This window comes from Lepidochelys kempii, chromosome 14 (assembly GCF_965140265.1).
Source record: "Lepidochelys kempii isolate rLepKem1 chromosome 14, rLepKem1.hap2, whole genome shotgun sequence".
Taxonomy (NCBI): domain Eukaryota; kingdom Metazoa; phylum Chordata; order Testudines; family Cheloniidae; genus Lepidochelys; species Lepidochelys kempii.
Genome location: NC_133269.1, coordinates 21,885,031 through 21,899,278, shown reverse-complemented (window position 1 = coordinate 21,899,278; position 14,248 = coordinate 21,885,031). Strand labels below are relative to the sequence as shown.

General features: G+C 46.4%; 1 protein-coding gene across 2 annotated transcripts in view; it reads left to right on the top strand.

Moving 5' to 3' along the window:
- PMP22 (peripheral myelin protein 22) overlaps positions 1-14,180 on the top strand; it is a 32,339-nt gene extending 18,159 nt beyond the window's left edge. For both annotated transcript variants that reach the window (XM_073310398.1, XM_073310399.1), the window contains exons 4-5: positions 6,045-6,185; positions 12,547-14,180. In XM_073310398.1, the coding sequence (XP_073166499.1) occupies positions 6,045-6,185; positions 12,547-12,713 (308 nt within the window). In that variant the 3' untranslated portion in view covers positions 12,714-14,180. The remainder of the gene's footprint in view (positions 1-6,044; positions 6,186-12,546) is intronic.
- Positions 14,181-14,248: the final 68 nt, after the last annotated feature.

The window sequence follows — 14,248 nt, the reverse complement described above, 5'->3', positions numbered from 1 at the left end:
TCTGCACTGCAATCGTGGGGTGTGATTGCAGTTTATATAGACAATCCCTGGCTGGGTTTAATCGCGTTAGCACGGGTACCAATAGCCGTGAAGCCGCACCAATGTGGGCTTCTGCAGGGGTTGTGGCAGTCTTCCTGGAACCCTAGGTAATCACTCAGGCAGCTAAGACATACTGAAGCCCATACTGCGACTTCATTGCTCGAAGCTAGCAAGATTAAAGCTAGCTTGGGTACATCGACAGACTGCAGTCACACCCCGTGACTGGTGTAGATGTTGCCTGCTACACTTGGCTAGAGGGTGTTTGGTATCGAACAAACCAGCCATGCATGAATGAACTGTATCTGGATTGAGCTAGGGGACGTGTGTAGGAGTCCTAGATTACAACAACTGCAAGAAGATTCTTTCATTCAGATGGCCACCCTCATGTGTATTTTCTAGCTATTACTAAGGCTATGTCTATGCTACGGACCTTACAGCGGCTACAGCTGCTGTAAGGTTGACAGTGTTGTGGTTTTCATCCTCTTTAAGCAGACACTGCTTGAAAAGTAAGATCCTGCCTCTGCAACCCACTTGTAGAGTATGTGGGGTGGGGGGTGTCTCTCCCACTAACCGGCTTAGCCCGTTCGCTCAAAAAGTAGAGGCTTGTTTTTAATGAACCCTGCTGACCTTTTCCAGACCATGGCCCTGAAACCGTAGAGTTTTGCCCTAACATTCTTGGTCAGGAATTTCCCTTCCCCTTAGCTTTGTGTATGCATGTTGTGTGCTATGGCTGTGTGCTTGGCTGATGCCTTCTTCCCAATAGGTGGCTGCATTTTGGGGGTGCCACTTGTATACAGGTTGGGCTTTGAGATCTTTTAGGAGGAAGGATGCCCCATGCATACAAAATACAGTATCATTATAAGCTGCAAACTACAGCACATGGGTATGTTCTGTGCCTGTCACCATTTCACATGATGTGCTGAACTTAATACTTTGCAGATTAAGCAGGCAGGTTGCTCAAATCTACCTCGAGATTCTTTTCACTTGTAATTTACTGTGGAATTAAATTTAAGGTCAGGAAAATGGCACTACGATGACCATTTTTCACAGCATATCCGCTTCCTGGGTGGTGGCTTCTCCCTTGTCCTGCACCTTGCGTCGTCATTCACAAACCTGAGTGGTCGCCTTTCCCACTTGTTCTGTGCTCATTCTGCCAAACTGTAAATGATGATTAAGTGAATGGCACAGAGCTGTGTTCTCATTATACCTGCTCATTTTAAGCTTTCATTGCTGTTACCCCAGCAGGGCTCATAGCTCTCTGTGGTGACCATCACTGAACTATCTGACACTTCTACAGTGTTTCATGTAGGGAAGAGTTATTACCCTCATGTTATATGTGGGGAAACTGAGGCACAGAACATGGCTTACCTAAGGTCTCACAGGTGGCAGAGCAGGGAATCAAACCCAGCTCTCCCAAGTCCAAGACTAGTGTCCTAACCACAGGACAACCCTTCCTTTCTCTGACAGACTGAACTGGAGTCTACACTACAGCACGAGTCGTCAGCAAAACTTCACATTTCTGAATGCAGACTCTTCATTGCTGGTGAGGGTGTGAGAAGCAGGATGAATGTGGATGGGCTTGCAGATCCTAAGTAGAATTTCAGTGGCAGCCCTTCAAATAATTCCAGCCTTTCCCAAAAGCCATTTGCTTAATTAGTGTTAGAAAGGGGGCTCTAAAAAACCCCTGGCACAAGGTGCGCTGTCTTCTCCTCTGCTGCCCCTCCCCTCCCACCTCCAGTGTATTTCCTTCCATCTGCTCCTGGAAATAAGGATGCAAACACTTGGCTGGATAGATGCTTACCTAAATTCAGATTAAGCCCCTCAATCCACCGTGGAAGCCACAAACAACCGTTTGAGATGACGTGATTCTGAGGAGCCGATAGTAGATTCCATTAGCCCCAAATCTTTCCACTGGAAGTTATTTTTTATTTATAAAGTGAAAAATAGACCCATCTGTAGGTTATAATACTAAACCAGGAGAGTTAATGTAATTCGGGGGCAGTGATTGGACAATAGCATTCTGCACTTGGAGGTTGGGATATTCAAAAGAGATTAAGGCAGTTGAAACTCATTGAGACTTGGGCACCTGCCTCCATTAACAATACTAGCCTTCATCTGTTGATTTCAAAGCAGTTCACTAACTTGGGCAAGTGTCCTTGTGCCCATTTTATAGAGGAGGCCAAGAGCCGCATCAAACGGCAGGTTCTGAGTACAGACGCAGACTAGAACCCAGGCTTCCTGAGTCTCAGTCAAGAGCACTGTCTGCTAGACCCCATGGCTGTTACTTACCAGTGGCTATTCTTGCTGCTTTCAGTGGCTGCCTGTGTATCCCTATGACGTGGATTGCTATTAGCATGGGAATGTGCACATTTGGTATAAAGCCTTCAGGTGGCAGAACCAAGAAGAGGGATGCAGTTCAAGGGGTCCTCACCCTCTAACTCAGCAGAACTTTTTGCTCTCTGGAAGGCCCTCTCATAAACTAATCGCCGCCAAAGGAAAAAGATTTAGGGGCCTGATCCAGAGCCCACTGAAATCAGGAAAGGCTCCAGTTGGCATCATCATCATTGGACTTTGACTCAGATCCTATATTAAGAGCGAAATGCAGCAGGCTTTTAATCAGCCAGCTGGTGTATTGAACCATCTCTCCTTATTTGATAGTTTAAGGCTCACATGGCAGCGAGAAAACAACAAGAAAGATTGTTACTGTGCTTATCACTGTGATTTCCCCGCCCCTTCTCCATTGATGTTCCCCTGAGAACAGACAAACCATACTGCTTTTTCCTAACAGCACTGGCTGTTAGCTGATGTGCTGAAGATGCAGTCGCTATATTGCTCCTCCCGATAGCCAGTTGTCTATGGCTGAGTTCAATGATTTGAGCCGATCTGTGCTGAAAACTTCTGTCACCATGGCTGTCTCCCTCAGAGGTGTGAAAAATCCCCTCCCGGAGCAAGGCAGTTAAGATGTCCTAACCCCTGGCATAGACAGCACTAGATCAAAGGAAAAATTCTTCTGTTGACCTAGCACCGCCTCTCTGGCGATGTGGATTAACTACAGTGAGGGGAAAATGCCTCCTGTCGCTGTAGCGAGTGTCTACCCTGCAGCCGTGCCACTGTAGTGTTTTAAGCGTAGACATAGCCTGATTTATTATTTGATTACATTAGCGGTACTTCAACAGCTCTTATCTCACTGATAACAAGGCTATGTTCAAGGAGCTGTCGAGTGGCAAAAGATCTGAAGGAAAGTGCAGAGTTTGTGGTTTTGTTGACCTAAGGCAGGACTTGAGATTGACTAGATGTTGAGAGCGTTTCATGTGCATGGCATTTAAAACATAAAGTGATCATTGGTACTCTACTTGCTTACAGTGGTGATAACCCTTGCATCCTAAGTGATGGCAAATATTGTTAGAAACGGGTATATAATGGGATGCCTGCTCACCACTGAGATGCAGCCACCTCTGGAATAAAATACAGCAGCTTTTTATTTATTTATTTATGTATTTATTTATTTTTAATAGCTCAGAGCAACTCTGCACAGCGCTTTGGGATAGGAAGCACAATAGAATAATGAGGCAAACTGTGCTTTGACATGCACAGGAGCAGCTCTCGTTGACTTCATTTCACTTGTGTGATCAAGACCTGAATTTGGCCCACTGTATGGAACTTTACGGGGGCAGGATAATCTTAAAGGAAATTGGAATTGGGTGTGGACCGTGGGGCTAACCCAACTGCTCTTATGACATATGTAAGCTTTAAAAGAGCCCTGTGGGGCAAAAATCCAAAAGGAGTGAAACTACCAGGACTACAGAAATGCAATACAGCTCCATGAAAATTCCTCTAAAAATGTATGGAATTAAACCAAGTCAGATTAGTATGCATTGTCCTTTAGTATTTTCTTTTATTCCATAGGATGTTTCAAAAAAGTCTAGAGTGAAGTGATCATTTTCTGTTAAATTCTGTAGGACTCTTCCACAGCTGTCTACAATAGCACGATGCAGGCCTGTATTACAATTCGAGTTCTGGTTGAAGTCTGTGTTTAAATTTTTGGGGGAAGTTCTGCTCTCAGTTCCACAGGTGCAGCTCCCATGGACTTCAGTGGGAGTAACATCCATGTCACTGAGTGCAGCAGTTGACCTTTGTGTTCTAAAATAGCTTCTTTCCATTGCATAATGCTTTACTAGAGCAGCGTGGAGGCAGCTGGACACAGAAGACGAGTCATTGGTTGTCATGTGGCTAAACAAATAAGCAGGCAGGGTGCAGATTTAATAATGGCTGGCTGGCTGTCTTACTGAAGCTGGGACACGGCTTAAAACGTAGGGTGGGAGCAATATTATATAGTGCAAGGGAAGAGCACAAGTTTGGGATTTGAGACTTTGGCCAGATCTTCAGCTGGTGTGAATTAAAGTCAGTGGTGCTACATCTGTTCACACCAGCTGGCTCCGTAGGTTATGTTCCTGGGTCTGCCATGTATTTTCTGTACATGGCTTTGGGCAACTCACGTCCCTGCTCTGTGCTTCAATTTCCACCTCAATAAAATGAGGATGATGATCCTTGCTTCCTGTACGTGATTGATTAACTTGAAATGCTTTGAGATCTCAGGATAATAAAGAATTTTGATGTCAAGTTTTATTTAAAAAGCCACTACTGCAGTGTTTATTACAATGATATTGTAATGGTCCCTAGTTGCAGTATTTTGGGTCATTGCTGTAGCATTTGTTTTGCTTTCCAAGGGGAGTTACACACCCACGAACAATGGAAATAGCTGGGCAGTGACTCATGGAGGGGCTGGTCTGACTAATCTCTTTACCAGTCTTCAAACTTAGCTACGATAAAGTGTCTTTCCTAAGGGCTTAGTTCCATAAGGGTGTAAGTGGGAGTGTTTATACCAGCTGTCTATTTATATCACCTAGGAGCTGGCCAGCTTATTGTCTGTCTTGTTTAAGAATGGCTTTCGTGTTTCTCTTCAGGGCCTGGTCCAAAGCTTACTGAAGTCAATGAAAATATTTCAGTTGACTCTTGTGGGCTTTGGATCAGGCTCTGAGTCCCTGTGGACCCACTAATATGAATGTTCCTCAAGTTACAAATGAACAGCCTTGCCCACTGATTTGGTGGCGTGTTCCAGGATCCCAGTGTTACCCATTACACCTTGTTTTATCCTCAAATGGGAAGGACTACTGGGTGTTGCTGACTGTATAGCACAAGATGCTCCAAACAGAATGAAATGAGATAAGTGGTTGCAACCAAGAAAATAATCCATTTAAAGTGGGACTTCCAGGGCTGCCTAATGGACTGATGCCCAATTCCTGTTCACTTTAGGGAAATAGGAATTGGGTATCCAGATATTTTAGGCAGCTTTGAAAAATCTCATTCTTAATGCTGAGCAAATATGGACAAGAGGAATCGCTAAAGAGTGAGCTCCTGGTTGCCTTGCATGTCAGCACTTGGGTAGGGCTATACCCAGGGCTAGCCCTGAGACCAGATTGTACCCCCCATGCCAGCCCTTGGGTAGGTACCCAGGAGCAGTACTGAGATCATACTGTGCTTTGTGTGACTACACTGGGACCACACCATGATTTGTCCAAGCCGGCTTGCCCTTAGAAATCCTGGAGCCATTCTTCCTTGTGTAACTGGGGTTGGCTTCTGCAGGGGTTTCTTGTGATGACCTGGGGTCTGATAAGGGAAGGACGTATGTTCTCCCATGAATGGCAAATGGTGGAGATGAAAAAAGATCTCGCCAGTCCAATCCTGCAAGGCCGCAGAGAAGGGCTGTTCCTTGCTATGCAAGAACGGAGGCAAGTAGTGTCATTCCCATGGATCCTCAAGAGGTTACATGTGCTCAGCAAGAGCCTATGAGCCAGATCCAGAGCACAATGAAGTTCATGGGAAGGTGTTCGTGGACTTTAATGGCGTCAGAATCAGGCTTTTTAGTAGGAGCAGCAGCTGATCCATGCAGAGAAATCACAGCTGTAACTAATGTTGCCCTGACTGTGTTTCTCTGTTTTCCCCAGAGTGGCTGCAGTCTGTCCAAGCTATGATGATCCTCTCCATTATCTTCAGCGTGTTGTCCTTGTTCCTATTCTTTTGCCAGCTGTTTACGCTCACCAAGGGTGGACGGTTTTACATTACTGGAATCTTCCAGATCCTTGCCGGTAAGTGGGGAGTGATAAATGGGCGATGGCTTGGAGGACGTAAAGGGGAAAACCCTCTCGGGCGGAGGCATGAGGGCTAATGACAGACAAGCAAGCTCTTGAATAACAAAGAGGGCTCTGTTTGGCTATTAGTTAGTTTTAGTTGACAAGGGATTAGGATTGGGGCAGTGGGAATTGGCTTTTCTAGAAGCTGCAATGCGAAGGCCTCTGAGTTGGCACCTACACTACGTGACTGAAGAGAACAGAGCATGAATGGGAGGGCACAATTCTGCCTTCAGATGTATAGGTCTGTAGTCCACTGATACGTGTGTGTTATGTGGTCCCCGCTCTGTGCCAGATCCACGGAGGTTAGAAGTCTGGTATAGTCCCTGCTAGAGGGCTTTAGCTCAAGCTGCAGCAGCTTCTGCTTTTAGCCCCAGAGGTTCCTGGTTCTACCCAAGTGCACCAGCCCTCATAGGTGCTAACTCCCAATTAATTCGCTGGGAATTACACGTGCTCAGCCCCTCTGAAAATCAGCCCCTGTGCCTTTCAGGCTGGGCACATAATTAATGCCCTCTTCTTCACCTTTTAGGGTCTGCAGAGACACTGGGGTAACTCCATAGACTTCTGTGCTGTTACAGCAGGGATGAGTTTGGCCCAGTAGCTACATCTTCCTTTTGTTTAGCTGAGAGACTGGATGCTGACAGCCTGCAGTGAGTTAGGCTGCCCCAGGGACTTTGCATCTCCTAGATTTCATACTGAACAGAGTCAGGCTTCCTAAACTGACAGCGTGAGACATGTGACTTCTTCCCCAGAAGACGTTCTTTATAGGCGTGCTGTAAGGGGGGGCACAGTGCTTTCCGTCTCAGCCAGGGCCACTACAGCTTACGAAATTAGACCGCCGCTTTTCATATCCAGCTGCATCATCTAAGTCTTAGCTATAGTTCAGCTTTGAAAACCTGTTTCTTTTAAATGTAGTTAGGTACAGCTCTTGTTTAGACGTAGATGCCATAAACACAGAGGGGTCTGTTAGGTTGCCTAGTATAGAATTATGCAGATGATTTCTAAGAGTTAAATCAAAAAGAACCAAATTATGCAAATAGGCTCTTGTGAAATTTATATTCCCAAAGGAGAACAATCTGAGCATGAGACTCAAGGGCAGAAGCCACGTTGCTGGCCAGAGCTTTATTTGACACACTGATCCAAAAGCACCTTGGGAGGTGATCCAGAGGTCACTGAGGTTAATGGAAAGGCTCCCAATCAGTTTTAGAATTCTCTCCTTAGTGGCTGGCAAGTGAGCAGGCTGCGAAGAAGGGACTTGGAAAAGTTTAGCACAAAGCTACGTAGCAAGAATGGTATGAAACCAATTACACATCCTGTGTAGAAAGACTTCACGCAGGTGGTGAGCTTATATTGGGCAATGATCTCTGGAAGAGGCTTTGTCTAATAACTCATTACAGCTCTGGATTCAAGTAAAGAAAATGGATATTGATAGTTAACCACGCACTCTACATTAGTAATGAAGTTCTCCAATTGAGAATCGATCTAATAGTTCTGACCGCAGTGGGCATCCCTCTCCTTATTGAGTGGTATGCCCTGCGCTATGTTTGCTCCAAAAAGTTGTTTTCTCCTGCTTGTAACTTCTGCAGGCAGGGTTTTTCTGGATGTGGTTCTCTTGTTGGTATCTGACTTTCAAATTCTGCACATGGGTGAAAAAGGGTTTGATGATTCCAGGGACACACACAGGGATATGGCCTGTTGTTAATGATGGTGGTGAGCAGATGATGTGCTCAGCACTGTTCAAGATGCAGAAGGAAAAGGGTATCTTTCCACTGGAGGTTAGAACCAGATCCTGGGGTCCAGCCAGACTACACAGCTCACCTTCACGCCCCCAGCCAGAGGGCTTCCTGCTGTGCTAGCCCCCTTCTCTGTAAGTAAGCCCTGCATGCAGCGGTAAGTGCAGGCAAGGATCTGACCCTAACCCTGGAGCCTGTAATCCAAATTATCCATGTCCTCTCTGAGTCACAGGCCTGGCCTCAGCCCAGATCAAAAACTTTTCCAGTCCCTTCTTCACAGCATGCAAACATACCAGCAGCTAGGGAGGAGGCGAAGGGCCTGGTCTGATGCCCTTTGAAGAGAATGGGAGCCTTGACTTCAAGGGATGGTTGGTTGTGTGTGTGTGTGTCGGTTAACTGGCCGAGCCCACTGCCTAGTGGACACAAGTCCACATCCAGCCAGATGGGCTCCTTGTTGAGGTCCCAGAAGAAGGCAAAGAGTGAATGGGCCACAGCGACTGAACTCCCCTCTTGCCCAAGCCAGGGTTGAGGCAGCTTGTGGGCGGGCAGTGGGGTGGGGGTGTTTGTACCCCTGTTGCCTGCACCTACCTGTTTTGTGGATAAACACAGGATGTCCTTCCCCAGCACTACAGGTACCGCTGTCCTCATACCCTTGCTGTTGGCTAGGCTGGAACTAAATGCTGGCAGCAGCATCCTAAATCAACTCCGTCAGCATCTCTGCCTCTGTTGAAGCAACAGGCTGAAAAGAAATGGATACAATAAGAGCTTGAGTGCGTGCCCCTACTTCTGTATGGAGAAGCTCAGGGCAGTTGTTAGGCCTCATTATCCTGAATTTCAGGATAGCTGTTTGTAAACAGCAGCTAGAATCCATGTCCTCCACTCCTTCAGAGCGGTCTGGTCCAGAGCTGAGCAGTCGTGCTCAGAGGAGCCGGCTGGTCTCCCCTTGCCCTCCTCTCAGATTTTCTCATGCACCAAAAAAGGTGGGCTGGGGTTTAAAGCCAAAAGAGCAAATTCCTGTGGCATCCAGTCTTTGTGGATATTAGTCTTCTCCCTCTCTATAGCCTTGGAAAGGCCTGGCTTGACTCCTGAGGAGCCGTGATTCAGGATCCCTTCAGGAACGGGCCATCGCCTGCCTGTGTCTTTCCTGCTAGAGGTCTCTGTCAAGGCTAGTTTGAGCAATGGAAATTCCATTGCGGCTGGGTGGAGCTGCTGCAAAGTGCCTCTGTGGGAGGTGAGGAGATGTCTCTTCCCAGACACATCGTTCAGCCCTGGCACTGTCTGTTCAGATGATCCTGCTTCCAGGGCAACCCACTGACTGGGTGAGTCACCCTGGCAGGGCCAGGATCCACAGTGTAAACTCCTCTGTTTGTGGAGCCTGACTCATCAGCCGTGCTGAGGCTGAAGCCAATGGGCTGTCAAGTGCAGGAGCTCTGATGTTCCCAAACGGCTGTGCTGGTTCCAATCCATGCAGGGCCTTTCAGCTCGGGGGAGACGCTCGTCTCTCACCATTGCTGCTGCTTTCTGGTGAGGTGACCCAGCTCATAGTCCCTTCGTGTATCTCTGCCTCGTGGAACATACAGAATTGTAGGCATTGGGGATAGACAAGACTTATGAGTTCATATCTAGTCCTTCCACCTGGGCCAGTGCTGGGTACACCTAGAGCATGTTCCCTAGGACCCATGCAGTGAGCCTCCCTTTAGGAGATTATTCCAGCATCTAGATCTCACTGTTAGGAAGCTTTTCCTGACTGTCTGCCTAAAGATTCTTAGATGTGAGTTCAGCCCTGTTATTCCTAATTTGGACCCCCTTCTGCCACCCTTAAAAACTCCTCCCTATCTATCATGGGTGTCTACACGCTGCAAATATTTCTAGATGGATTCCACATGCAGTGTAAGTGTAAGAAGAATCAGGCTGTCGGCAGACTGAAAGAACACTTGCAAGTCCATCTTTCCGGCCCCTTTATAATTTTTGTTCTTCGGACTTCATTTGTCTTTTTTTTGTTCCCTAGTGCCCAGGACTGCAGTCAGCACACTTGGCTAATTTGTGGCTTAGGCTCTGTCAGATACAGACTGGTTTTACTGACTGACTTTTGCATTCCATGCATCTCAAGGCATTTTGCAAAGCCCTGAGAGGTAAAGGTGGCTGCGCACGCAAACACCGCAGCTATTGCACCCAGCAACAGCTTGCACGCCGCTTTGCATGCTGGAACACCTTGTGTGCAACAGGGGGATGGTAGACTGAGTAGCAAGATAACCCTGGTACCCTAAGACCGGTGAGAACAGACAAGGAACTCGAGCTAAACTTTCTTCTGAAGGACAGTTCCTCTGACCATACAAGGGGAATGTTGGTGTTGAAGCTCCCAAAAGAGAACGTTGGCTAGAGCCCAGCATTCAAGTTTTCCCCACGCTGCTCTATCCCAAATGGGAGGCTAGACTTAAAGTTCTTCCTAGTTCATGGCTGTTCTAGCCTAGTAGTTGCCACATCAGGCTACCATGAGCTACAGAAGATAGGGTATCAAGGGCAAGGTATGGTCAGGATAACCTTACAGTACTTTGCACTTCTACGTGCCCTTCTGTCTTAGGATCTCAAAGTGCTTTTCAGACATCAGGTAATTAAGACATCACAGTGCCCCTTGGAAGATCGGTATTCACACAAATGCACATGCCTTTGTGCACTGAACGGCACCATCAGGTGGCTGAAAATCAAACCCCAAAGGAGTTGCACAAGGTACGCATCAGAACGGGAAAGATACCCCAGCTCTCTTGATACCCTACCCTGAAATTTACTCACCGGAGTATATTCCCAGGGTCAGAATCACTAATTCTGTATCTCCAAGAGAAACGCAGTCATTGTCATCTCTTCACTTCTACCAGATTCCTTCAATGGACAATTGACTGCAGTATTTCTAACCATCCGTAGGTGGCTCTGGAATGGTCGCTTGCTGGTTTTCTATCCCACCAGAGTCAACAGACAATCATTTTGCTTTCTTTGCATGGGCCAGTGCAGTAGGAGTTCTCTTCTGTGCCTGGAAAATGGAAACAGCATTCAGCAGCTTATTAATTAAACATATTCCCACTTCTGCACTTTCTGTGAACAAAGGAGCAGTGTGAAGTGAAATAACAGCTCAAATAGCACTGCGGTTAGCTGTAGGTGGTCCTGATGCCCGGTGGAGAGATTTGGAACAGAGTTGGCTTCGATAGCACCGTGAATGGATAATGGAATTGCGGGGATCAACTAAAAGCCCTTGTATTTGGCGGGGGATAGTGGTGGCTTTGTGTGAGCACTTTGCAGCCCCCAATGTGGATATTTTTTGCGACCCTGCTGGAGTATTGGTCGATGCTGTGATTGAGGGGTCATGCCTGGCCCACCATAAACACAGGACTCACAGGCTTGATCCTTGGCAGCCCTGAGCTTGGGGAAGCTGGGAAATAGAGACAGTGTACTCATCCCATGACAGTTAGAAACTCTTCCCAGGGTGGCAGTGATGTACTTTGGACACTGTGTTCCTCTCTCCTGCCCCCATCTGTGAGCTGATCACAGAGCATGGGGAGGAGACTAGAAGGGGGGACTGAGAGCACACCTCTACCAAATAAGCTTGGATAGGGGCCCATTTTAAAGAACGCTTAGATTTCAAATGCAGAACGGCTCTCTGCATCACTGCATCAGCAGGTGTGGAGTGACCTTGGGAAATTCTGTGCCTCTCCCTCCTAACACAAGGCACAAGAATTTGGAAATGAATCTGGGCTCCTGCCATATTGCTCAGAGAAAAGACCTGAACATTGAATGCCCCATGTATCAAATCTGAGGCCCATTGAAATCATTTGAGGTATCTAACCCTCCTATGAGCTTTAATTCCTCAAGACACAAAATGTGTCCTCCTGGCCTGGTTCTGTAGCTGGAACATTGGTTCATGCACCCTGCAGACCCTGGGTTTGAATCATGGCTTGGATCACATGAAACAGGAGTTGGCTGGAGGAAATCCCAAAAGTGGGCATGATGGGTGATCTCTCCTCTAGAGAGGCTCAGGAATTGTAAAATAGGCAAGTGGTGCAGACCGGGATTGAGGCGCATTGGCAGAGCTGTCTATGAGGAACACGCACAGTACGCTGTGGTGGGGTCATTAGCTAGATTATGCAGCCCTTACTTACCCTGGTAAGCACTTCGTCCCGTGAACTTCAGTGGGAGTACCCCTGGGAGTGAAAGTTCACCCCCAAGAGTATAGGTTACACAAACGATATTGCCTTTTAATAGATCAGATTCCATGAGCAGGTCTCACGAGTGTGATTGCCGAGCTTGATTATGTCAGTCCAAAAATCCTAAATGAATGCAGAGCTCTGATCAACTCCTACATTCTTAAACCACAGCAGGTTTTCGGTTCTTTTTTTTCAGCTGCATCCCCATACACCCAGATTTTTGATCAGGCTTCTCTGTTTGTGGCACATGGTTATAGGTGGGATGGGTGGGTTTAATCAGTGTTGTTCAGCATTGTCCCTGCCAGCATCACCGGCCAGGAAAGCAAGGGCAGCTCTTGCATTACACAGAGCATCCTCAGTGCAGCTTGTTCCATATTTACTTCTTCTCCCTAGGCCTGTGCGTGATGAGTGGTGCAGCCATCTTCACTGTGAGACACACGGACTGGCAGCCTGACACAAGTGATACCTCCTTCGGCTTTGCGTACATCCTGGCTTGGGTTGCCTTCCCACTGGCCGTCGTCAGCGGGGTGATCTACGTCATCTTGAGGAAGCGCGAATAATGAAGCATGAGGCTGGGGGGGGGCAAGACAAGGGCACTCATGATGTCCATGGAGGGGATTGAGGCAGGGGAAGAAAAGATGACAAAACTTGGGGGGGGGGGAAGTTAACCAAACCCCCACCCCCCAAATAAAAACCCAACCAAAAAAACCCCAAAAGGAAACACACCAAGGGTTACTGTGTTAATTGAAGATGTATATAGTATCTATGGTTTAAAAAACCTATTTATAACACTTTTTACATATATGTACATAGTATTGTTTGCTTTTGTTGATCATCTGCTATGTGTTAAAGCCTAAAGAAGTGCCTAAAGAACTATTACTCCTAACAGTGTAACAAGAGTGCAGTATTTTTTGGGTCCTTGTTTTTGTTTTACCCTGAATGCGAATGGAATCCTCTTTGAAAGCTCCCACCGCGAGGCAACCCACCAAAGAAACCCCAAGTCAGACCAGATCCCCAGATGGCGTAAATCAGGGTCGCTCCAGTGGCTTGAATGGAGCGATGTCCATTTACATCAGCTGAGGATCTGCCTCCTCCTAAAAGTGCCACGATCCTATTACCTGAAGTGCATGTATAAATACCATGCCTCAGGAATTTAGGAGCACAGAGCCAAATTTTCAAACCACCTGAGTGATGTAGGAGCCCAAGTCCCATTAACTTGCCAACCACACCCAGTTGGGAACTTGGGCTTCTAAGTCACGTAGGCACGTTTAAAATTTTTACCTACCAGGTCCATTGAAATTTTACTGAAACAAGTGTACCTTAACCCCTTTTTCTTTTGGAAGTTTCCCCTTAGAACACCAATACTTTCCTGTGTTAGGCCTTGTGTATAACAAACTCTCACATACCCATCCCCACACACCCAAACCACCCAAGAACTGTAGCCTATGACCTTGAAATGTATTTTTTCCTTGCCGTGTAGATACAGATGGGAAAGAATCAAAAACAATATATATCTATGAAATAAAATACCAAATATGTGAAATGGTGCTATCTATTTGCCATTCCTTATATCACTAGCCATTTAACCTTACTCACTGGAAATTCAGTTAACAATTTTATGAGATAAACAAAGAAGATAGAAATGATAAATAATTCTATGTAATATAAGTGGTCTATAACTGCTTTTGTACTTAGACAAGTTGCTCTTAGTATTATTGTTTAATAAAAGCATTTATAACCAGTTTTTTTTCCCTCATGGTCAGGAGTAGCAGAAACAAATCTCTGGATGGAACCCGTAGGTCTTCATCCTCTGGAGTCCGGCTTCTGTAATCCTCTTTCTGTGCTTCAGAGGTGTGTCTGGCAATGAATTGTATGGGCATTTTACTGTAGATTCATATACGGTGCCTTCTGATGCTAAGACTCCAGACATTCTGTTTGTTTTTTATTGGTTTTTTTGCTTTGCTTTTCTGATTTTATACCGACTGTGTGGACTAAGCAGCAATGAAATAAAAGTCAGAATAACTCAACTGGTTCAGCTTTATTTATTTATTCAGGGCTACAGTGTGAATGCACCAAATTGATCTACTTATGTGCC